This window comes from Anolis sagrei, chromosome 4 (genome assembly GCF_037176765.1).
Source record: "Anolis sagrei isolate rAnoSag1 chromosome 4, rAnoSag1.mat, whole genome shotgun sequence".
In the NCBI taxonomy this organism is placed as follows: Eukaryota; Metazoa; Chordata; class Lepidosauria; order Squamata; family Dactyloidae; genus Anolis; species Anolis sagrei.
Genome location: NC_090024.1, coordinates 85,114,233 through 85,141,273, shown reverse-complemented (window position 1 = coordinate 85,141,273; position 27,041 = coordinate 85,114,233). Strand labels below are relative to the sequence as shown.

The window sequence follows — 27,041 nt, the reverse complement described above, 5'->3', positions numbered from 1 at the left end:
CAGAATGCATTTTGTTTATTTTACACACAATTCACAGAGTATAGCACTATCCTGCCAACCTCTTAGAAAACCGCTGCTCCTTAATTACATGTATGTGCCATTTATCTGTAATTTATACAATTTTACCAGACCAGAAACAGCATATTAGACTCAAGTTAACAAACAGCTGTAGGAATACAACCCAAATAAGTACCATCTTTGACCTCAATTTAATGTTTGAGAATTGTATGGATGGAAGCAAAAAGATGGGAGTTATTGATACTGCAGATCCTCAGTCTTTCTCATTTAAATCAAATGCGTATTCCAACAAAATATGTTGTTATAGAAGAAGGAGCAAAAATAGTGGAACTGATACAGAACTTTCTTAAGTCTAACCTGCCAGTGTCGCAGTGAAATGGAAAACAAGCATTGTATTTCCCAAAAGCCCCTCTTTAATATGGATAGGCCACCTTCTTTGAGATGGTCTATTCATATTAATCTCAATAAAATAGGGTCTCTGGTCACATGGGTGGTACCTACAAGTATGCAAGTAAACCAAAAAGAAGTTCCCTTGCACAGGGAATTTGAATAGTACTTCAAATTCGTGGACGGTTTAACTCAAGACAGTTCATTTCACATCCTCATGTACATATGTAAATCTGCATGTTTGTATTCACACATTAAACATTGTTAGAAATTTGGCAGCACTGAGGATGCTCACTCTACTAAAATGTATGATATACACAACTGTACATTTTTCTCTGGTCTTCCAAATGCCCATTTCTTTTTATTTCTCCAAAGAATACATCCTTGTAGTCTGTATACACAGGTATGAAAAACACATCAGTCACTCTTTCCCACTGGTAAGAGTGAGCTTTGCCACAAAGTTCCTTCAATAGCCACCAAGATAATACATGGTTTGTGCATGTGTGGAGTACTTTGCAACCAAAATATGCATCCATCCAGTCAGGAATGGCTAATGTTGCATCTTGACAAACATAATTTATTTGCCCTTTTTCAACTTTGCAGTCTTCTCTTTTCGCTTCTTCACATGCTTTGGAGTCTTGTGTTTTCTCTTCTCCCTCTGAGCCTCTTTGGTCATCTTCTTTCTTTCCTGAAAGAAGGATACATGTAAGTATTTGCCCAATGTGTTGAACTGAATCTAGTGGTATCAGAATAACATCATGGAATAGCAAGATGGGCAATGACAACATGTAATATTTTATCTATTTAATGCGATTAGTGCACATATCACTTTGCAGCAGCCAGCCAATGTAGTGAACTAATTAGAATACTGACCTGAGCCAGGAAAATAGGAGTAAGATTTTAGTTGCCCTAGAACCAAGAAACTCACTGGGTGACCATTTCCCAGCCATTCTCAATTGACCTACCTTACAGGACTGTTGTAAGTATAAAATGAGGTAGATAGCCATATATGCCCTACACATACATACTAAGCAGTACAACACTAATATTTGCTGGGGATTATTATTATTATTATTATTATTATTATTAACTTTATTTGTACCCCGCTAGCATCTCCCGGAGGACTCGATGCGGCTTACACAGGCCGAAGCCTCAACACAATACAGTAGAAAGTATAACATCACAACAACAAGGCAAATCAAACAATAAGCAAAATAACATAACACCACAATACTAAGCAAGTCAAGCAATAAGCAGAATAACAACAAAGACAGTACATCAGGACATTATTAAAAAACTGGTTCGGCCGGCGCACTGGGGTACAGGGTTAAAAGTGCTGAAAGGCAGGAGGCACGTAGGGTTAAAAGTGCGATGTGCAGTGACCATTTGTTATGCTAAGGTGCTACTAGGGCTTGGGTGGGGATTCCTAGTCTGGGAAGGCACAACGGAACAGCCAAGTTTTTAGGTTCCTTCTGAAGACGGCTAGAGTGGGGGCTTGTCTGAGCTCTTTTGGGAGGGCGTTCCAAAGTCGGGGGGCCGCCACAGAGAAGGCCCTGTCACGTGTCCCCACCAAGCGCGCTTGCGACGTGGGTGGGATCACGAGCAGGGCCTCCCCAGATGACCGGAGCGAGCGTGTGGGTTCGTAGATGGTGATGCGGTCACGCAGGTAGGGTGGTCCCAAACCGTTCAGGGCTTTGTAGGTGAGCACCTGCACCTTGAATTGGGCTCGGAAAATAAATGGCAGCCAGTGGAGCTCCTTGAACAAGAGGGTTGACCTCTCTTGATAATGAGCTCCAGTTAGCATCCTGGCTGCTGCCCGCTGGACCAATTGTAGTTTCCGAGCCGTCTTCAAGGGCAGCCCCACGTAGAGCGCATTGCAGTAATCCATTCTAGAGGTGACCAAGGCGTGGACCACCCTGGCCAGATCCGCCTTCACGAGGTACGGTCGCAGCTGGCGCACAAGTCTCAGTTGTGCAAAGGCCCTCCCGGATACCGCCGACACCTGGGCCTCAAGTGTAAGCGAAGAATCCAGGAGGACACCCAAACTGCGGACCTGTGGCTTCAGGGGGAGTGTAACCCCGTCCAACACAGGTGACCACCCTATACCCCGATCTGGTTTGCGATCGACCAGGAGGACCTCTGTCTTATCGGGATTGATCTTCAGCTTGTTCTTCCTCATCCAGATCGACACAGCGGCCAGGCACTCGTCTAGGACCCGAGAAGCCTCCTTGGAGTTAGGTGGAAAAGAGTAGTAGAGTTGTGTGTCATCCGCGTAGAGATGGCACCCAACTCCAAAACTCCGGATGACCTCTCCCAGCGGTTTCATGTAGATGTTAAAAAGCATGGGCGACAGAATAGAGCCTTGCGGGACCCCACAGGTCAAAGGCCAGGGGTCAGAGCAGGCGTCTCCCAGCTTCACCATCTGAGTTCGTCCCTCCAGGAAGGACTGGAGCCACGACAGAACCGTGCCCCTAAGGCCCATCCCGGAGAGACGACCCAGAAGGATACCATGATCGATGGTATCGAAAGCCGCTGAGATGTCCAAGAGAACCAGCAGGGTCACACTCCCCCTGTCCAGCTCTCTGCGGAGGTCATCCACCAAGGCGACCAAGGCTGTCTCGGTGCCATGACCAGGCCTGAAACCAGACTGTGACTGATCTAGGTAGTTGGTATCGTCCAGGAAACCCTGAAGCTGAGAGGCGACCACCCTCTCCAGCACCTTACCCAAAAAGGGGAGGTTGGAGATCGGCCTGTAGTTATTCAGCACCGTGGAGTCAAGGGAAGCTTTTTTGATAAGTGGACGGACCACGGCCTGCTTCAAATTGGATGGAAAAATGCCTTGCTCCAGCGATGCGTTGACAATCAGTACAAACCAATCAAGCAACCCCCCTCTGGCTGATTTAATGAGCCAAGATGGGCATGGGTCTAGAGATGAGGTGGTCGCTCTCACAGCCCCAAGAATCTCCTCCACTGTTTCAGGGAGAACAAGCCTAAAAGAATCCCATAAAACTGGACAAGCAGGTGCCTCCGTCACCTCTTCTGGCACTGCGATGGAATTGGAGTCGAGCTCGAGGCGTATCTGGGCGACTTTATCTGCGAAATGGTGTGCGAAATCGCGACACCGAGCTGCGGGGATACATTCTAGGACTTCACATGGATACACAAAACTGTGGGTAATTGCAAACCCTACTAAAAAAAAACATCTGGAGGAACATACCACAGAGTCACACTGGAGGACTTGGTAAATTTCTAAAGAGAATACTTCTCTAGCTATTGCTAAGTCCTCCAGTACGACTCTATGGTCAATTTTCAGTGGAAGCATACCATGAAATCATCGGAAGGATCTAGAAAATACCCAGGGAGGACAAATTTTGCCAGATGCAGGTAAATGAAACTCTGGGTATTGGTTCCCACAGATAAGGGGATCATACTGTACAGGTTATAAAGTGACAAATAGATATATAGAACAAGTAAACCAAGTGTCACCCAGATATTGTACAATACAATCCTCATAATCCCTGATCACTGTGGTCGGAGCTTACAGGAGCTGTAATTAAAGCATCCAGAGGCCACAAGGTTGCCTATCCCTAGTAGAGAGGAAGACGAAATGACTGCTTCAAGTGTACATGTATTAATTTGACCCATTATTTAACTGTGGCAGTGGCCTCTCCCCCTTATAAAGTGAGCTGGTGAGTAAGTCCCAGATTAGCATCAGTTTAGCCACAAACTCACTGGACATCTTTATCTAGATGTTTACCCTTTAACCAGGGATTAAAAGAGGAGAGGAGTTAAGGCACAGCACGTACAAAAAGGGTCTGCCATTATGAACCTCAAAAATCTATTGCTTACTCAAATAACACCCATTGAACAAATAAATTAAAATTCAATGTCGATTGTTTATTCAATGCAGACAGCAACTATCTTAAGTTTCAATCTGGTCTGATAAACATTGATGCAGGTTCACAGGTTCACCAGGTCTTAAAATTCCAATTTAAACACTGAAGATTAATGCATTAGACCCTTCTGCCAATCTTTGAAGAATAACAACAACAACACAGATGCACATTATTCAGGCTTTTCCTTCTAATTGTGAGCTGGAAATTCCAACAATTTTAACAGAATCACAAGACTTAAATGAAAAACCTGTATCTGCTATTCAAGGCACAAGATGTACTAAACTCACTAAACTCGGATATGTCATCCTGCTCATCTGACTTTGGGTACATAAAAAGTAAGGTGCATGTATGATGTAGTTACACTACACAACAGCATTACATACAGCATGCCTGATAACGCTCTAGCTTCCAATTTCCTTGTTTTGTAAACAAACATAATATCTTATTAACTCTGCTCTTAAACTGGAGGTTTAAAGAATAAAACCGACTCATCTTAAGAGTAACTTATAATATTGTGAGCATTGCTAAGACAATCTAGACTAAATATATATTTACAGAAATGTAGGATGCTGCCTTATATCAAGTCAGACAGCTAGTCCATGTAGTTCAGTGCTTCTCAAGCTTTGGTTATTCAGATTTTTGTAAGATGAATTCCTAGATGCCCCTGTCAGTTTGGCCAATTGACAGAAATTTAGCTGAGGTTCAAAATGCCTGGAGGACCAAAGATTGTGAACTACTGCTCTAGCTGCATACTAACTGGCAGCAGCTCTTCAGAGTTTTAAACATAGATCTTTTCCAACATGCCCTGGAGATATCAGGGATTCAGCCTGGGGCCTTCTGCATGTAAAGCATGCTCTCTGCCAACTGAGTTGAACTGACCCACTAACCTTTTTATCCACATCAGGTTCACGAGGTTGGTCTTTAGGATGCACTGATGCTTCCTGTCCTTTGCAATCAGATTCAGAGTTGGCAGAACTGTCATTGTCATCCTCAGAATCAGACTCTGCCTCACCTTTATTTTCAAGAAGAGCGGGCACCTAGGGCAGACCAGGGAAGGTTGTTGTTCAACATTCAGAAGTCAAAGAATTAAAGAAAATATTCTAAACAAAAAAAACAAAACACCTAATTTGCTTTGTATTCTGTACCTCTCGGACAGAGGTGAGAAATGTGTAAGCTATATTTTACACATATTAGTTGTCAATTTTAAAAAAAATAGCAATGCTGCCTTATCACTATTACAGAAAATTTCCCACTTTGTTAAAAAAAACCACTTCCTTTGAGTCCTCCCCCACCCCCCCCCCCACCCCCACCACAACATGCTGCAAAAATATAGCATAAACAAAATCCCAAATGACTAAATCAGGGGTCCTCAAACTAAGGCCTGGGGGTCGGATACGGCCCTCCAAGGTCATTTACCCGGCCCTCACTCAGGGTCAACCTAAGTCTGAAACAACTTGAAAGCGCACAACAACAACAATCCTATCTCATCAGCCAAACGCAGCCCCACACTTCCCACTGAAATACTAATAAGTTTATATTTGCTAAAATTGTTATTCGTTTTAATTATTGTATTGTTTTTGCACTTCAAATAAGATATGTGCAGTGTGCATAGGAATTCATTCATGCTTTTTTCAAATTATAATCTGGCCCTCCAACCGTTTGAGGGACTGTGACCTGGCCCTCTGTTTAAAAACTTTGAGAACCCCTGGACTAAACTTATTGACAAAACAATCTAAAAGTTATCAGCATTATACCTTCTGAACACCAGATAAATCCTTCTTTAACCCTGTCACCGTTTGATAGAGAATCTGTGGGGGAAAAGAATAAAACAAAAAAGCAGTTTCATAGCAGCTTTCATTTCTTTGAAGTGCTTTATAATATGCATTCCTGCAGTAATCATCATCATGCAGTACAGGATTATAAATATTGATACACAGTACAGCTGTATGGTTTTCTATAGTCCAAAGTGATAATCACAAATTCCTCTAAAATTTGGACTGGAACTCCCAGAATTCCTCATCACTGGCTATGCTAGCTATGGTTACTGAGAGTTGCAGTCCAACAATGACATTCTCAACCCCAGGTCTAGTCTAACATTAGCCCATCTAACACATTCAGGTTATTATTGTAAGACTTTAATAAAAGACTGTCTTCTTAACTGCTGTCACAATTGTAATCAATGAAATAGGTCCAGAGTAGTGTTTGGCAGAGTTCCACTTATGCTGGAGGAAGAAGATACAGGCGCAACTCTGCAATCCATCCTTCCTCTTTCAGCCTTTCCCATCTCCTGATTTACTCATCTGGAGAACTGGTGTTTTCCCGTAGCAGCATGAAAAGTGAAGACAGAGGAAGAAGGTGGGAAATATTTCTTCCATCTACCCTCCTGTCCTTGTAGTGCAGTGGTTCTCAATCTGTGGTCCCCAGATGTTTTGGTCTTCAACTCCCAGAAATCCTAGCAACTGGTAAACTGGCTGGGATTTCTGGGGATGTAGGCCAAAACACCTGGGGACCCACAGGTTGAGAAGCACTGTTGTAGTGGTTCTCAACCTGTGGATCCCCAGGTCTTTTGGCCTACAACTCCCAGAAATCCCAGCCAGTTTACCAACTGTTAGGATTTCTGGGGACCCACAGGTTGAGAACCACTGTTCTAGAGTCTCAGATGGATCCATCCCGATGTCTTCTAGGCCAAACTTGAAATGTTGGACAATATCCTACAAATGAATGTTCTATCTTGAGATCAAGGTTGTGTCTGTGAGTACCTACCAATGTATATAAACTCCATTAATTTCTTAGGGATTTCTTAGGCAAAGAATACTCATAGGTGATTTGCCACTCCTCTAAAATACAACCCAAAGCAGCCATTAACTATGTAACATAATTTTTATCCCTGACTTATGTCATTTCCTAATTGGTTCTATCATAAAAACATGAAAAAGGTTAGTTGCAAAAACTTTGTTTTTGTGGGACAAATTGCAGCATACTTTGCTGTAGTTTTTCAATGAATATCTGATAGAGTCTCAACCAATTCAACATAGTTTGTGGCAGTCACAAAAACAAAGTTTCTGGAGTATAACAACTACTTTCAAAGTAAATACCGCACAATTAAACAGAAAATAACACTTTTTTCAAATTTTGTTACATAGTGTTATTTCTAGTATCCTTCCCAATACTAACAAGCCCTGATTCTGCATAGTTCCTGAGATCATACAGAATCTGATGACTTCCTGGTATTTAGGCCAGTCTACTTTACATTACGAAGCCAGCATGGTGTAGTGTTTTTCTCATTAGACTCAACTCCAGAGACCAGGGTTTGATACCCACCTCAGCCACGGAAACCCACCAATTGATCTTGGGTGAACCATACTCTCAAAGCACCATAAAACCCTGTGACATGTTCACCTTAGGGTCATTCTAAGTTGGAAACAACTTGAAGGCACACAACAACTTACGTTATCTTGCTGCACATTTAAAGCTGTGTCTTCTTCTTTCAACTTCAACATTATCTCCACATCCCTCTCATAGTTCTTTACTTCGTTCAGAGTTCTAGGGATATATGCTTTCTTGAACACCTAAAGAAACCAAACAATTATTTTATCAATTCCCCTATGTTGAAGTTGTTAAGGATCACAGACTATAACCTTTAGATACTGGGAAAACAGAACTGGACACATCATAACTTTCCATCATTATGTCTGGTTTGATTTTTACATGTGTGCTCAAACAGACAAACAAGATGTGTCTCAAAACTCCTTAATTCAACCTATTGCCACTGATATAGTGACATCAGCACATATTCACAGCTGGCTTTATCTGTGATCACTTTATTCATATATATTTCTTGTGAATGTACATTTAGGGAATCACTGGAAATTATTCAGCTATAAAATGAAGCATATTTGAAAACAGCCCTAGACTCTTAAAAGGAAACCACTTCTACAACATTACCCAATGGTCGGTAGAATTAAAAGTATCAACTCTGAATCATGATCTAAAAGTGTAAGTTTCTGGAAGTTAAAAAAAGCTATGGTTACTCTGTCCTAAAGATTCCTTCCAATATACTACTAATCTTCTAAACTTCTAATATACAAGATTAAGACTGGACTAAACAAACAGTGGTAATTATTTGAAGAATGCAAATAAAAAAGAAGAAAAGGAGAAAAAAAGTATCTGAACTGCAAGTGATACAGAATGTGTAAAGATTTGAAAATCAATAATAAACAAACATGTATACGTTTATTTTATGCCTGTTGTGTATATGGCATCGAATTGTTGCCTTTGTGAGGCAACTCTGAGTCCCCTTCAGGGTTAAGAAGGGGGGGGGGGTATAATACTGTAAATAATAATAATAAATAATTAGAGTCTTCATTGAGGACTATATTCAAGTTCTTTCAAATGAGATAGAGAAAAGAAATAAATTCACGGACTTACCTCTTCATCCACATTATCTTGATTGGACCGCTCTTCCTCTGTTCTCTCCGATGATATTTCCATTGCCTGAAGGACATTATGTAAGAATTAACTCTTATGAGAACAGAAAAAAAGAGCAGGATATTTTACACGTTGTTTTGCCCCCAGAGGTTACTTCTTTTAATGAGTCCTTGATACTCCACAGATTATATAAAGGCCATCTGCTGGGATCTCTAGCTGGCCTTTCAAACAAATCCTTCACTTACAGTCCTATCCTGTTGCCTACTCAGGAGTCTAAATAGCAGCAAAAACTGGCTGCTCAACAAACAGCAAGGAAATATTGCAGATGGATTGGGATGCAATATGTGGGTTGGGTGGCCCATATATTGCATTGTAGTATAGAGTTGACTAATTTGGTTTATAATTACGGCAGTAGGTGCCTTGTTTTAAATAAAATTCTACTAATGGGCTGCTACTAATAAGTAGGAGCATCATGGGAGCATCCCAATTGCATTGAGAAACCACTTGCACACAGCAATTTATTTATGGAACTGCATTCAATGTGTGCATGCAAGCTGAAGGGTGGATCAGACAGTGAGAGATAATGTCAAGGACAGTACAAGAAGCATGGTTCTCCCTTACTTCTTTATGGTTCTGTCCTATGTGTAAGTAATACATGAACTTGGCTTGTGTTGAAATAAAAAATGAGTCTCAATACTGAATGTACACAGCATTCTGAGGAGCAAATGTATGTGTGTTATATTGGGTTTTTAAAGAACAATGCGGAAAGTCTTGTTAAGACCTGATTCATGTTTTAAATTTACATGTTTTCATTACAAAGAAGAACTCAGAATGACATAAACCCACACTTCCAACATTAAGTCTTTTCCACAGAAGCAATATCCCCAAATCGCATCACATCACATTTGGCCTGGCCCTAGTTTTATTGTGTCGTGGTGTACTGTTTTTATTGTTTACTGCTTTTGTTTTATTGTTTGATTTGCTTTAAATTATGTATTTTGTTACGCTGTTGTTTTTATTGAGGCCTTGGCCTGTGTAAGCTGCATCAAGTCCTTCGGGAGATGCTAGCGGGGTACAAATAAACTTAATAATAATAATAATAATAATAATAATAATAATAATAAATCATCGTACCTTTTCCAGATAAGCATCCATGTTCTCACTTGTAATAGATGGATCTGTAACAAACTCAAAGAGTTCTCTCACTGTCATCACAGCAACGTTGTATTTTCGGAAAAAATCTGCCAAAAAAGGACAAACAAAATGACATTCAGATATTAAGACCACTTCCATAAACTCTTCCAAATTACTATAAAAGACTTGCAAACTCTTTTCTGGGAGGTACTGCAAAATACTTCTGAATATTTCAAGCACAACATACCGTATATACTCGAGTTTAAGCTGACCCGAATATAAGCAGAGGCAATTAATTTTACCACAAGAAACAAGGAAAACGTTGATAATGTTGAAGTTGAACACTAATAAAATAAAATAAAAAAAATCTCCTACTCACCATTGATATTGGCACAATCTTTCCGCAGGAATTCTAAAGCATGTGGGTGATCATGTTCAACAGATTGGGATACATCTATGATATATACTTCTCCACTGTGATACCTGAAAAAAGGCCACATTATGTACACGTTGTTCTTGTTATCATCATCATCATTCCTAAACAAACTTAAATCTACAAACAGCTTTTCAGAGAACATTCTGGAACATCCTACCATTAATCTGGAGGGGCGATGGCATATTAATCTTTACTTATTTAAAACAATAAGTCGTTGCTATAAAACAAAGTGATATTGAAAAGGGGGAAGGAAAGGGGAGGAAACAAAGAAAAATGGCAGCACCTTTAAGACAAATTGGTTTTTCTTTTTGTATGAATTTGCATGGCTATAAACAATACCAAATGATACAGTTCTAAACATGCTGCCATTTTTTCCTTCCCCTTCCTTCCTTTTTTCCTCTGCTGCATGAAACTAATACAGTTACTTCTTTGAAAAATGTAATAATGGATCACACTTTAAGTCAGTTTAAAAGTGGAAGGGTTTTTTATGTTGATACTTGTTATTTGAAGTATTTCCTTCATTTGACTCTTTTGGGGTACTCATGTCCTGCCCAATAAGTGAAAGAAGAGACAGAGATGTAGACAGAGAAAAGAAAGAAAAGAATCAGAGAATTGGAAAAGACCTCATGGGCCATCCAGTCCAACCTCCTGCCAAGAAGCAGGAAAATCACATTTAAAGCATCCCTAACAGTTGGCCATCCAGCCTCTGCTTCAAAGCCTCGAAAGAAGGAGTCTCCACCACACTCTGGGGAAGAGAGTTCCACTGCTGAACAGCTCTCACAGTCAGGAAGTTCTTCCTCATGTTCAGGAGGAATCTCCTTTCTTGTAGTTTGAAGCCATTGTTACGCGTCCTAGTCTCCAGGGCAGCAGAAAACAAGCTTGCTCCCTCCTCCCTATGATTTCCTCTCACATATTTATTCATGGCCATCGTGTCTCCTCTCAGCCTTCTCTTCTGCAAGCTAAACATGCTCAGCTCTTTCAGCCACTCCTCATAGGGCTTGTTCTCCAGACCCTTGATCATTTCAGTCGCCCTCCTATGGACACATTCCAGCTTGTCAACATCTCCCTTAAATTTCAGTGCCTAGAATTGGACACAGTATTCCAGGCGTGGTCTGACCAAAGCAGAATAGAGGGGTAGCATGATTTCCCTGAATCTAGACACTATACTCCTATTTATGCAGGCCAAAATTTCATTGGCTTTTTTAGCTGCTGCATGACATTTTCAGCTCGTGTTTAACTTGTTGTCCATGAGGACTTCAAGATCTTTTTCACACATACAGCTGTCGAGCCAGGCGTTCCCCAAGTCCGCAAGTGACTTGAAATCTATGAATAAATTAGTATAGATTTTACTTATAAAGATCTCAAATCAAGAATTAAACTGTAGGAAGGAATTTAGAGTTGTTCTAATCATCTTCTGTGTCCCCTTCTCTAGAAATATTTCAACAAACAGCATCACAAAATTTTGCAAATTCAAACTCTGTAAAACCCACAAAGATCACATCCTACCTCAAAGGCAGAACTGAACAAAAACAGGACTTTTAAACGTTATATAACTCGATCATGGCCTATCAATGAAAACATACAGCATATTGAATTCACTGAGATCTGCATGAACAAGCTTGGCATCTTGATACATTCTTCTCATGTACTGGATGACTTGTAGATACAACTCCCGAGCTTTTGACTCCGACAACTGGGCATTTTTCAACAAAGGAGCAGGCCTACGATAAAAAAGAGGAGGGGGAGGGGGACCACAGGCTAAGACACTGACACAAAACAGAATCTTACATTCTTTTCTACATAATAATTACTCTAGTTCTCGGTAGGGTACAGGAATGTGTTAAAATGAACTATCTCAGGTTTCTTCAATCTGTTTATGTGTTTATGCCTCCAATTCCTAGAAGCTGTATCCAACTTGGTCAATGGTCCAACACACCTGGAGGGCCACAGGTTGAAGAAGGCTGCTCTATCTAATAATAATAACAATAATAATAATACTTTATTTATAGGCCACCCTATCTCTCCGAGGGGACTAATACAAGTCATCATGTGGCCACACCAGCCAATCCAATGGATCAAGCTATTAAGTAGCCTTCATGTTTTCTGGCTGGGAACTCACAAGCTTTACAGAGAGTGCCAAACATTTCAAGAATATGTGTTTTAACTTTCAAGAAAGCCACTTTTTATTTTAATATGTTACAACCCCAAATAGCAATGATAGGAGACAAATCAAATACAGTGTTCCCTCACTTATTGCAGGAGTTCAGTTCCAGGACTCTCCGCAAAAAAAGTGAAAATCCATGAAGTAGGGATGTCATATTAATTTAAATATTTATATATTATTTTATATATTATTTTTTTTACCTGCACTTCCTTACCTGTCTCCCGGCCTATCCCAAGGACGCCTGCCTGCCTCCCAGGCCTCCGCAGACCCTGGCAGAGCCTCCGGAGCCACGCAGGCAGCAGCAGGCCAGGGAGGAGGTAAATATTTTATTTTTTTAATTAGTATTTTCAAAACCCCGTAAAACCCCAATTCAGCTAAAAGTGAACCACAAACTCCAATGCCTCCTCTCCTTCAGGAAGAAGCTAAAAACCTGGATGTGGGACCAGGCCTTCGAGTAGGCTGGCAGATGGACAAAGACAACCAATAATGACCAGAGTAGGAAAGGACAACGACAATGCTAAATGGTTTACGGACTTGGATTTGGTGAACACTTGCTACTAGTTTATTGTCTGATTGTTTTAATTAGCTATAACTGTGATATTATGTGTTACAATTGTGTATTGTATATTGCATTGTATGTTGTAGTTGTTAGGCATCGAATTGTGCCTTTTGTAAGCCGCCCTGAGTCCCCCCTAGGTGGTTGAGAAGGGTGGGGTAGAAGAACCCCAAATAAATAAATAAATAAATAACGAGGGAACATTGTAATATAGTCACAGATCAGACAAGGGGGGGGGGGTCAAAAGACCACTGACAAGATAATTCATGGCATTCATGTTTCATGGTGATGGCTGAAACACTACCACAATGATCATTTCTCTGTCATTTACACCGATGATATAATGGATCCCTCAATTACCCTGGTAAACCAGCATTAGGCCACCCAAATCTCCTAATAGAGAGAGATTATATCTCTCCCCTGTCAACTGTCCTCACCTTGCTTCCAAGTAAAAACATATCATTTTTCAGGATTGCTGCAGAGGTGCTGAATGTTCATCCCTCACATATTGAGGGAACTATAACTCTTATTATTCTTCAGCTTTGGTTATGCTGGCTAGAACAGGTGGAAAATCCAATGCCAGGCGTACACTAATTAAATGAAATAAAGTTTCTTCGCACAGAGCTAAGAATACTTACGTGTCGTTTTTGCCAATAAAGCCCATAAGAAGAACATGACTTCTTAGCATAATGGGTTCTGGACATGGGATTTGTGCTGTGTGCAACCTATAAAAAATCAATGCCCAAAGTTTTGTTTTCTAGTTGATACGATATGCACACATATATCCACACATAAAAGTTTTGAGGTATTGTGACAAAAGTATCAGGTTTCCGCCCTCTTTTTTAGGCCAACAATATGTGTTTAACAACAAGCATAGTAAATAATTGCTAGTATTCCCAGAATAATAAATACTCAATAATGGCCCAAGATGGAAGAAAAAGAAAGCTTACCTTGTTAAATTCCTCATTTCTTTCTCTGCCCAGGTCCTGACCATTTTTCTTGGGTTTCCTTTACAGTATCCATGGCGAAACCTTGAATGCACAACAGGGAAATTGAGTCATTTGATGAAAGTATGGGTATTATACTTATGAAAAACATCAAGATGTTACTGTATTGTTACAAGCAACAAAATAAACTAAATCTTTGGACTTACCTGAACTCTCCACTCACATATTTATCGCGGTCTTTAAACATCAAAATTGATGTTTTATAAATCTTTATGGCTCTGCTCTCCCCATTTGCAGTGCTGGCATGATATACATTAGCCTAGCAAATTTCAAAATGAGAAAAAAGAACATATTAAGACTTTATACACAGATTTTTAAAAATGAAAACTACAACAGTATTTCTAAAAGCAATCAATTTAGTACTACACAGGTCTATGCAATCAACCATTCATAATCTACCAAACCCAAGAGAGTTGGATAACCTTGTTTCTGCATGTACAGAATGTTCTCTGGATTGAGGCCTCAGCTGGATGGCAAGATGTTGAAGTGACAATTGATCACAACACCCAGACACAGAGATGGATATCATTTACACAAATCTCTCAACCACAAATTTCTAACCGAATGTCTTAAACTGTACCTACCCACTCAGTAAAAACTAGACTGGTTTCCAGTTTTATAAATATCTATTGATGAAAGGATAGTCAACTGTATTTTGAAAAATGTGAAAAACCTTAGAAATAAAACAGCTCTGCTTACATTGTCCTATACTATTATGACTAAGAAGAAAAGAAAAATATCTACACTGAAGATGCCACCTTACATGTAAATGTTCATGGATTATTCTAAAGCAATTCTCAAATATTATTTGTAGCAGCTCTAATAGATTAGTAAATATATGGACCTTGGAAGAAAAACTATAGTTCTCACTTTTAAAACAGGGCATTCTTTATCATTCAAAGTACCATCTTTGACAAGATAGTGAACTAATTTGCATATTAACCACTTTGCTAAACTAATTTGAGCTTCAGCAAGCACTGGCCACATACTATCCACTTGAATCACCACAGTGTGTTTGTCATTCAAACCTGAAAAGCTAAAAGTAATCTTAGTTCAGATTACCCAATTTAGGTTCAGATGACAGGCCAAAGTATGATTAATCTAAAATGGAAGCTAAAATTTTCTCAAGATGTAAGAAAGGTATGTGTGTAAAAATCCAAGGTTTATTATGATGAATTCTTATACTAATAAATCATGGTTAACTCTTGTGTACAAACTGTTCCATTCATGGTCTAATGAAGAGGGGATGTTTCTTCTTTTTGAAAATGTGTATAAAACTTGTACTAAAAACAAATTTATTTTCAAGCATTTGTTATGTGATTATAATAGAGCATCTCTTGAGCTGATACACAGTTGTGTTTAACTAAAAGAATTGTTGCAGTTCTATTTACAGTGAAACCCACCTCTTTGCCTGTGCTGATGCAGCCATTGATTTCTGATATAACGCCTCTAGTTAGCATCTTGAATAAGATCATTCGTGTTCTTGGGTCCAAAACCTACAAAAAGACAGAACACACACCAATAAATGTTACTTAGGGACACTTCAAAACTGATTTCAAAGTCTGAAATGCAAAAAGCAGAACCTGTATCTTAATTTGGAATAACTATGCCATTTTATGGGTTGAGTTGTCCCCACACAAAATGAGAATTTTTGCACTTAACCTTTATAACATGTATGACTTACTTGTTCTACTGTTGCTCTGTCCGACTTATCTTTCACCCGATATCTGGTAGAAATAAAATGAGTCCATGACAATTAGTCAGATATGCGGTTGTGGTGGGGAGATGATATTGATATACCAATTTTTTTTTGTCGTGTCAGGAGCGACCTGAGAAACTGCAAGTCACTTCTGGTGTGAGAGAATTGGCCATCTGCAAGGACGTTGCCCAGGGGACGCCCGGATGATTTGATGTTTTATCATCCTTGTGGGAGGCTTCTCTCATGTCCCCGCATGAGGAGCTGGAGCTCATCCGCCTCTCCCTGGATTCGAACCTGTGACCTGTCGGTAGTCCTGCCAGCACAGGGGTTTAACCCACTGCGCCACCGGGGACTCCCGGTGATATACCAAATAAAAATTCTGGAAATGTTGACACAGCCATTTTGAACAGAAGGAATGAAGTGAATAATCAAACATGGTATCATGCTCAAAGTCACTGATCACAGCACTGCAATTTAAACAGAGGTATAAAACTAGGCCGAGACTTCACATCCTATTCATATTTGCCTGGAATTAAGGCCTAATGAACATGCTAAGGTTTGATCAATTGGGAGGGTCTACAGCTAACTGCTACTCCCAGGTGGGGTAAAGCTACTGAATCAATAAAATTCACGTAATTCTTGATTCAGCAGTTCATTCAACAGATCTATGTAACTGGTTCTAGGAATTGTGTTGGGCGTTTGTTTAAACTTATGTTCTGAAAAGCTCTAATTATTATTATTATTATTATTATTATTATTATTATTATTATTATATTTCTTACCCATCTCTCCTCGTGGTTCCTGTTGGGTCATAGTCAAAATGCTCAAACATTACAAAAATTCTATAAACACACACATTAAAATGTAGCTCTATAAAAGATATACATTAAAAAGTATTTCTATATTGTACTCTGTACTAAAACATCCAATCTATCAAAATGTCCTCTGCCATAGAACAATGTAAACCTTCATCAACAAAAAAAAAATCTGCAAAACATTTAAGAATGTAAATCCACGTTACTTACGAATCTGCTTCTCTTTGCCTGGATTTCTCTGTAACTCGATTTATGACAGAGTCAGCAAAATGTAGTCTGTCTGAAAAAATATGAACATATATATTAATCTGGAATTAAAATACCAATGATCCCCTTTCTTCATTTTCACTTCTCAATTTAAAGCATAATTCAGTGGTATGGCCAAGAATAATCCCAGATGGGGAGGGAATTATAGATATTGCATCTGAAAAAAAGAAGTTAACACCCAACATCTTTAGCACTATATTAATCATTCCTTTAGAACAGGGGAAAGCAAAGTGTGCTTGTAGGCTGTTTTTATAGGACCCAGGCCACACTTGGGGTAATTTTTTCCCCCACTTTTGTTTTACTCCAAAATGCCTCAAAATTATCTCCAGAGCATTTCCATCATGTTTGGAGCCATCCTCCATTCCTCTGGGGTCAAAACAATGTTTTGCAAATATATTTTTGCCTCAAAATGACCCAAAGTTAGGAGGACCCCAGAACATAGTCATAATGGGCCATATTTGGTCTTTGACAGCCAAGAATTTGATATTTTTGTGTGTGACTAGATGCGATATGTGATTCTCCAAAGTTTCCTGGGGTCAAATGCAGCTCCTAGTTTTCCACAGTTGCCCACCCCTACTAGACCCAACCATCTCTTGATTTCATATAAAACTTGGAAATGACCTACTCTGAGTAAGAAACTGGATGTCTGTTGGTAGAAGGAAAGAGGTTGGACTGTGTGGTCTCTTCTGTTTCTAAGATTCTATGATATGGACCATTTCTTCTGCTTTGGCTAAAGGGGCTTCACAGCTTATCCCCATCACCTCCATCATAACAAGCACAATGGATTACAGAGGTGGAAAAAGCACAAAGGGGTGCTGCCTTCCCTACTTGATCCCTTTAGATGTTTTGGCCTCAAAGTCCCAGGATCCTTGACCTGCTAGGCCTGATGAGAACAGTAGGCAAAAGCATCTGGAGAACATACTGGAAAAAGATTAGCTGAAGTAGGTTGGGAAGGCTCTGATGGTTCGAAACTTTGGGACTACAACTTCCAGAAGCTCCGGGCAGTAAACAAAAGGTAATTGGTCATGAAAGTAGTGCCTCAAGAGAACCAGATTCACACCTACAGGATGTATTAATAACATCCCACAGGGTGCACACACAGAGATAACACACCACAGGGTACATACACAGAGAAAGTGAACTGACAAAGTATGAATTTAAAAAAGAAAATGTTGAATTAGAATTTTAATCAGTTATGTGTGGTTAATTTGGCAAAATGTTCCTCTAAATTTAGAAAAATATAAAGTTGCAGAGAAAAACACTATTCGACAATTCCCACTGAAAGGAAACAGAAAGAAAGGATGATTCATAGAATCATAGAGTTGGAAGAGACCTCGTGGGCCATCCAGTCCAACCCCCTGCCAAAAAGCAGGAAAATCGCATTTAAAGCACCCCCGACAGATGGCCATCCAGCCTCTGCTTAAAAGTCTCCAAAGAAGGAGTCTCCACCACACTCAGGGGCAGAGAGTTCCACTGCTGAACAGCTCTCACAGTCAGGAAGTTATTCCTAATGTTCAAATGGAATTTCCTTTCTTGTAGTTTGAAACCATTGTTCCGCATCCTAGTCTCCAGGGCAGCAGAAAACAAATTTGCTCCTTCCTCCCTATGACTTCTTCTTTCACATTTATACATGGCTATCATGTTTCCTCTCAGCCTTCTCTTCTTCAGGCTAAACATGCCCAGCTCTTTAAGCAACTCCTCATAGGGCTTGTTCTCCAGACCCTTGATCATTTTAGTTGTCCTTCTCTGGACACAATCCAGTTTGTCAACATCTCCCTTCAATCATGGTGCCCTGAATTGGACACAGTATTCCAGGTGTGGTGTAACCAAGGCATGATTTCCCTGGATCTAGATACTATACTCCTATTGATGCAGGCCAAAATCCCATTGGCTTTTTTTGCCACCGCATCACATTGTTTGCTCACGTTTAACTTGTTGTCCACAAGGACTCCAAGATCTTTTTTACACGTACTGTTCTCAAGCCATGCGTCTCCCATTCTGTATTTTTGCATTTCATTTTTTCCGCCTAAGTGGAGTATCTTGCATTTGTCATTTTTGAACTTCATTTTATTAGTTTTAGCCCATCTCTCTGTTAAGATCATTTTGAATTCTGCTCCTGTCTTCTAGAGTATTGGTTATTCCTTTTCCTCTCCTTGTAATAAGAAACCTCTACCAGATTCACATCTACTGGATCTCCTGGAATGTATTAATAACTCTTTTCCCCAGCTCTTCTAGCTAAGTGCTGACATGGGTAATATGGGTAATATCACCCTGCTCATCAGGTTAAACTAGTCACACTTGTCTGCTGGATTTTCTCATCCATGGATGCTTCCCCTGGTGTGTGGGTTACTGTGATAGGGACTGTTCCCTCATGAAATGTCAACCTTTTAGACATTTCACAACTGAGAAATAATTGAGAAGTTACGTGATAAGTGTGGAATCTTTTTTTAGGAATGCATAGTCAATTTAATGAATTATTTTTATTTTATATACAGGCAGTCCTCAAGTTATGAACAGGATAGGTTCTGTAGGTTTGTTTTTAAGTTGAAGTAAGTCAAAACAAGTACATTTTAAAGTGTAACTTCAGTCATATATATCTTGCTTATCAAAATTTCGCTCAACCAATGCTCTGTATTATCCAAAGCAGTCTGCCTCCCACCCGGGTCCACAGCTGTTTCTCTAGGCAGCAATGTGCAGTGGGCCTCTCCACGCACCCACCGGGAGGGGCAAAGCACAGCCGATGCAGACATTTCCCATCAGGCACAGCATCTGGCCTGCACCAGCTGTGTCTTGCCCCTCCTGGTGAGCACCTGGAAAGGAGGCAAGGATCACAGATTCTTTTTAAATCTTCACAGGACTGAACTTTTTATGGATTTAATTTCAATGTTGTTACTGTAAGTTCATTTTATAAATTTCTATCTTTATTTGTAGTCAACTTGTTAGTAGTCGATGTTTTTGTAATCAATGTTTTCAATACATTGCGATGTTTTGGTGCTAAATTCGTAAATACAGTAATTACTACATAACATTACCATGTATTGAACTGCTTTTTCTGTCGATTTGTTGTAAAACATGATGTTTTGGTTCTTAATTTGTAAAATCATAACATAATTTGATGTTTAATAGGCTTTTCCTTAATTCCTCCTTATTATCCAACATTTTTGCTTATCCAACGATCTGCCGGCCCGGTTACATTGGCTACGCAAGACTCTACTCTATATATGAAAGCTCTGGATAGCATAGGGAAGGGTTAAGGCAATTCTGTTCATGAAAGAATCCTGAAGATTCACACTTACCTAGATTGATTTTATTTTCAAATTTTCGTAGGGCTTTGTCTGTCGGAGTAGACATTTTTGCTGCATTGCTGTTAGAAATCTGTTTATTTGTCTGAAACAACACAGTATGTGATATAATTGAACCTTAATTAAAAAAAAAATCTCAAGATGCATACATTCAATGTTCCCAACCTCATTCCCACTATCAAACAATTAGGAAAGAATGCTACTCATCTAAACCCATCTCTCCTTTCGTCCCAATTCTTCCATGCCACTTGCTTCCAAAGTTTCTTTCATATATAAAGATGGTGGCAAATATTGATATGATTAGGTTGCTGTAAGTTTTCCTGGCTGTATGTATGTCTACTACTTTTTTCTGTGTGCGCAAGTAATGCTAATCATTCTAATAGATTTATGCAAATGAAACTACTGATTTATTAAATGTAATATATTGCTATAACAGTTCAAAACACAATAAACCAATAAACACAACACACCTGTGGGTTTCTTCCTCCAGAGAGTGGGTTTCGCTTGGTGACCTTTCCAGCATCGTCATCCCAGTCCCAATCATCTTCTTCGCCTTCACTGCTCTCATAAAATTCTTCCACATCTGCTTCCTCAATTGAACGCCACTGCTCTGTTTTTACTACCACCTTCTCTTCCAGAGCTGCTTTAATATCCTGTTCAGGTCCACTGTTTTTTAAACATACACACACACACTTAATCATATAATGCAATAGACAAGAATGAACAACTTTAAAAACAATATATTCATTTTAAAAACCCGAAAAGAAAACCAACAACCCTGTATTTAATAAAATTTTGAAAATTGTATGAGATGAGGTTTTTTTTAATGTGGAGGGCCCACTTCCACCACATTCCCCTTACAGCAAGGACTCCCCACTGTCTCCAATAAGTGAGTTGTTCTTTCCCATGTTCAGACATTGCTTCCAGAAGACAGTTTCTGCAAATGTGAGTTGAAAGTGCTTTGTTTCCCATTCCTTTCTCCCCAAAATTGGAAAAAGCAAAGGCGACATCTGAAAGAATAAACTGGCAACATTTCATTCCTCCTCTTATCTTTCCCATGTGAGGAGGAAGGAGTGAAGTCTGCTCTCCAGCTGAAGCAGTAGGTGGAAAACCTCCCATCTGTTTCTTTGTCCAGGAAGCTACACAGCCTGAAGGTTGGCATATAAATCTGCTTCTCCCCCTTCCTGAAAGCATTCTCTCTGCCTTTATATTAAAAACAGAAATTTTGTAAAAACTGGAAGGTTAAACGTTTCCTAATACTTTTTTTCGTATCAGGAGCGACTTCAGAAATTCCAAGTCACTTATGGTGTAAGAGAATCAGATGTCTGCAGGGACACTGTCCAGGGGACACCTGGATGTTTTACCATCCTATAGGATGCTTCTCTCGTGTCCCCATATGGGAAGCTGGAGCTGACAGATGGGAGCTCACCTCACTCCCCAGATTCAAGCTGCCGATCTTTCGGTCAGCAGTCTTGCTAGCACAAGGGTTTAACCAATTGTGCCACTGGGGGCTCCTATGAAACAATACTGGAAAGCATGCATTTAATAATGTACTTCTGTTAACCAACACAGGTCCCATCTACACTGACCATTTAATACAGTTTGAAAAGTGGTTTTGCTGTGCATATGAAATCCTGGAACCACCTTGAAATCCAGATGGTGATGACACAATCCAGAGTATTGATGCATATTAAGGGCTGTCTTCATGCACTTGTGTGAGTGAGTTGTCTGGCCACCACAATTTGAAGCTACTTCAAACTGCCTCAGATCTACTCAACATTTCCCAAGTCAATCTAAGGCTTAATACAGGAGTGGGAAGAATATGAACCTGCCGAAGTTGTTGATCTGCAATTGCTATTCCAACAACATTGTAAACCCAGAGCTTAACAGCAATCCTGAATCACATTTGGCAGTAGGAGGGGACTACAGCAGCTTTCTTCTGCAGCATTACACAAGCGATAGGAGTCTTTTGCCTTTGGGGAGACAGGGCCTTCTCGGTGGTGGCTCCTCGGCTGTGGAACACCCTTCCCGTGGACATCAGACTGGCTCCCTCCCTGATGATATTCCGCAGGAAATTAAAGACCTGGCTGTTCAAGAAGGCGTTCGATCAAGAAGTGCAATAATTGGTAATGACGACAGGAATGGAACAACGGAAAATGATACTGGATTGTGGTTCAAACGATGAGACAACGTGAATGGCTGTTTGTATTATTGATATTGCTGATGTTTTTGATAATGATGTTTTTGGTTACTGCTAGATTGATATTTTAGATAGTGTCCTGAATTTTGAACCTTGTTTTTCTATCTTGTACACCGCTGTGAGTCGCCCCCGGGCTGAGAACAACGGTATATAAGCAAAGTAAATAAATACATAAATAAATAGTGTTCATAACAGCTGTCAACATAGTGTGGCCACCAAGGCCTACCAAGTCTTCTCAGCACTCATGGAACCTGAGCTGAGAAACCATTCCAGGGAAACAAAATATGGGAGAAGGAGTTATCCAGGAAAAAGTGAAAGCAGCTGTGATAACAAGGCAGCATCAACAGGACTGCCTATTTCTTGAAATTTCCAGGGCAGCCCTTCCATAGCGTCTTCAAGCCAGGCATTCAAGAAATATGGAGCTAGAGCAATATATGGCCACCAATTCCTCCTGCTGCCACTGTTGTTCCACAGGGGCAAGGATGTCTTGGACCTTGAGCAAAGGGAATAGCAAACACTATCTATGGTCTGTTCCATGAGTGGTTTGCCACTACTGGAACCTGAGCCTGTTTTTTAATAGAAGGATCCTTTGCATTATTTTAGTGAACACATTTATTGGTTTATGGTTTTCTCCTAATAAATACAGATGTGTAAGGAACTCAGCAGAGAGAACACAAAGCCAAAGTTTAACCATCTTCAAGAATTAAACCTTCACCCTTAATTCATACATTTTCCTCCATCTAAAGGTAGTTCAAGAATTTCTTACAACAGGAGCATACTGTTGATGAAACCAAGCTGCTCGACCAGAGCTTTCCAAACATTTCATGTTGGTGGCACACTTTTTAGACATGCATCATTTTGTGAAACAATCATACAGTTTTCCTATCAAGCCAGAGGTTAAACTAATCCTTTAGTAGAGATAGGGATACATACATATAGTATTAACCAAATATATGGGTACACAACATATCTCATGAAAAAATTCATTATATATATGTGTGTGTGTGTGTGTGTGTGTGTGTAATATGTGATTTATTGCTTATTTTTCATAAACTTTACATGACACACCTACACACTGCTACCATCAAACCATCATGTTGTGACACACAGTTTGAAAAGCATTGTGCTGTTTAAACTGTATCTACAAGTTCAGGTTAAGAATGATGGAATAAACCTTTGGAAAGGATACTGTTGCTCTCTATGGCACGAGCACACATTTTTCTCCCTATATTCCTCAAACATTTGTTCATCTATCCAAACAACAATATTGACTCCATTTATCCAAATAACAATATAGAAACTGGAGTATGATGATAGGTGACGAGAGCTGTTATTTGAAATGCAACACAAGCAGGCAGCTGTAGCCTACCAGACATTTTTGCACTACAAATAATAATAATAACAACAACAACTTTATTTTTGTACCCTCCTCCATCTCCCCGAAGGGACTTGGGGCGGCTCATATGTAGACAAGCCCAAGGTTCAACATAGTTAAAATATAACAACAAAATTCATAAAATCCCATAATTACTCAACAACGGCCGCCCAGTGAAGGTTAATAAAAGTTGGAGTTCAACCACATTTGGATTATAGAACCTGAAAACCATAGAACTTGTCAATTACCTGTCCAAAGAGTCTGCATCATCAAATTGTCCTGGAACTATCTGGCTCATAATTTCCTCCCTGTAATCCATTTTGGCTAGTCACCAATGTATACAATCTGTGCAGTCTTTTGCTTCCTACAAAATAAATATATGCAGATGTTGTAAGAGGAAAGTATAGTATACACAATATATTACAGGTGAACTGTATTGGGGCATTATAAACAGTGCAAATTATTATTATTATACTATGCCATAAATCATCCTGGCTGGGAACTACTCACAGATGCAGTACTCTATCTCTACATAGTCTGTAAAACATTATCTTCTGAAGATCAACTACTATCATGCATTGAAAAAGAAGACATATGTGCTACAAACTGAACAGGAATTATATGCTTGGCCCTGAAGTATTGGACTGAATTCCCATCAGCCCAGCCCAACATGGCCAATGGAAAAGGAAAAGTAAAGCTGCCTTCTCTGACTTGGACCATGTTGTGTTTTCTGTTTGACAAAAAGACACAGACACTTTGGATATGTAAGATCACTCCTTTGAATATTTTACTCATAAATAATCTATTTACATATCAAATTTTGCCAGCATCACAGAGATAAGAGAATAGAGACTATTCCTCCTAATGCATCAAATAAGTTTACTAGGGCTGTAACTGCAGGAGACTTTTTAAAAATGTGAGCAGCCAAATATGCCATGAAAAATGTTGACATCTTTTTTTCTCAATATTTTAATTAAAAATTTTGACAACACACACACACACACACACACACACAAAGGAACAATACTTATGAATACATAAACATAGACAATGAACATACATCTGTACTTTATAACTCTAAATCTATCAATATACATACATCGGTTTTAAAAATGGATTTCCAGCTTCTCTTTTGTTGGTTTCACTTTATATCCAGAAAATTGTTTACTTCTGCTTGTTTTAACATTTATAGGTGAATATCCAAACATTCTATGAATCCAAACCTGTACATAAAGTCTGTCCTTATCCCTCAGATATATATTGACAAAATAGTTTCCATTTTTCTAAGAATGTTCAGTGACTTATTCTTCAACAACATTGTTAATTTCTCCATTTCTATTAATTCCCACATCTTCACTGTTCAGTCTTCTATAGTTGGTGTTTCCGTCTTTTCCCAGAATGGCAACAATTAGTATTTTTATCCACCACACCACAGACTTGGCCCATTAGAAACAATCTGGTTAATTTAATGGGGAAATACAATCCAATGTTTTAAAAGCAGAACAGAACAGAACAGAAAGTTTAGGTGGTGGGAATGAGAGAGAGGGCCTTCTCCATTATTGCTTCCCATCTCTGGAACTCCCCCCCCCCCCAAGAGGTAACAACAGTCCCCACCCTCCTCTCCTTTAAGAAACTTCTAAAAATGCACCTATGCACTTTAGTGTATGGAGAGGAGGAGGACTAAGACACTTTACTTGGAATGCTGGCTAGTCCCACTTGTACTATATGACTGCCACGTTACATTTCAAATCAACACTGATGCCAACAATTTTTAATGTAACTGTATTTTAAATTGCTTTTGGGGTTATTTGTTGTAATGTTTACTTATGTTTTAGTTGCCTATGTCTTATTGGATTGTTTTGTTTTATTTTTCATCACAATCTTTAAAGTTTTAAATTTTGTGTGTTATTTTCTACTTGTGAGTTTATTGATTGTATTGTTTGTTTATTACTTGTTGTTTTATTATTGTTGTTGCTTTGATGTGTTTTTGGACTTGGCCTCATGTAAGCTGCTCCGAGGGTATAAATAAAGTTTTATTATTATTATGCTTAATTGTTTGTTATAAGCTCATTGTTGTGACTTTTGCTTTATTGCAGGCTTCCCCAAACTACGGCCCTCCGGATGTTTGGGCCTTCAACTCCCAAAATTCCTGACAATTGAACAAGGTCATTAGGGCTTCTGGGAGTTGGAGGCCCAAACAGCTGGAGGGCCGTGGTTTGAGGATGCCGGCTTTATTGTGTATTATTTACATTTGTACTCACTTGAGGTATTGAAAGCTTGCCTTTTTGTATGTGTAAATCGCCCTGAGTCCCTTCGGGGAGAGAGAGAGAGCAGTCTAAAAATAAAGTTTTATTATTATTATTATTGACACAAAACCACAGCATGTTACAGCAAATGAGATATATATGCTGGATTTTGTATCACAAATTCACAAGTCGAACACTTCCCAAGCGTCAAGGACTGTGTGATGTATTTTCAAATAATGCGTGCAGATCCAAGGTGGCCTTTAGCAGCTGACAGATCGTGATTTTGTCAATATTTATTGTTTTCAAATGCAGCTGAGATCTTTTGGCATGGCACCCAGTGCGCCAATCACCACTGGGACCACCTGTATTGGTTTATTCCAGAGACTTTGCAATTCGATTTTGAGGTCTTGATAGCAGCTGAGTTTTTATTATTATTATTTAATCGTTTTTTAATTTTTGTATTTGCTTTGCTGTAAACTGATCAAAGTGTGTGACTGTTAGCCGCCTTGAATAGAAATAAAGTAAAAAAAAACCCCAATAATAATGAATGTATTAGATGAGTTAGGTATCCATTATGGCTAGGAGATTGTGGAATTTGTTACTGCTAACATATGCAGATCTTAGGAGTAACATGAGAAGATCTGCATATATTATTGTATGTTCATTTATTTAAGAGAATATCTACATTATCTTCATAAGCAAAATAAAGGTCCTCCACCTTCTTCACACGCAAAATGAAAACAAGCATTTAAAAAGAAAGCAATGTTACACAGGAAATGAATAGTACCAAAAAGAAACACCAATCTAAAATACTTTCCATTCCAGCAAAGCAAAAAAACAAGCCATCAAAACAATTTCTTCAAAGGCACCAAAAGTACATCTACAGAAGAAAACAGTGTGATTTAGAGTAAAAACAGAAAAATTCAAACCTAGTGACACTATTCCCACCAAGCATCCCTTGCCCACCTCCAGCACCACAGAGAAAGAGAAGATTTCCAAGCTTTCCACCCACGTGGTCCGAATCCCACTTCTTCCGGCACAATACGTCAGAAGCTACGTTCTACGGATCCTTCCGAGGGCCATCCGCAGCCATTTCTCGTAACAGCGGCCG

At 39.4% G+C, this 27,041-nt stretch overlaps 1 protein-coding gene across 2 annotated transcripts; it reads right to left on the bottom strand.

Annotated features, from left to right (window-relative positions):
• RIOK1 (RIO kinase 1) lies at positions 1 to 27,041 on the bottom strand. Of its 2 annotated transcripts, none has more exons than XM_060774783.2 (18): positions 26,860 to 27,041; positions 23,933 to 24,048; positions 20,580 to 20,775; positions 20,104 to 20,194; positions 16,751 to 16,820; positions 15,711 to 15,753; positions 15,430 to 15,522; positions 14,173 to 14,285; positions 13,970 to 14,050; positions 13,658 to 13,744; positions 11,883 to 12,020; positions 10,243 to 10,346; positions 9,864 to 9,970; positions 8,730 to 8,795; positions 7,751 to 7,870; positions 6,056 to 6,109; positions 5,189 to 5,338; positions 1 to 1,093 (listed from the first exon to the last, which is right to left on the bottom strand). In XM_060774783.2, the coding sequence occupies exons 2-18, from the start codon at positions 24,001 to 24,003 to the stop codon at positions 983 to 985; spliced, it is 1,695 nt and encodes a 564-aa protein (XP_060630766.2). In that variant the 5' UTR covers positions 24,004 to 24,048; positions 26,860 to 27,041; the 3' UTR covers positions 1 to 982. The 2 variants fall into 2 exon arrangements, with proteins under 2 accessions (XP_060630766.2, XP_060630765.2); XM_060774782.2 differs by having other exon boundaries at positions 26,897 to 27,041.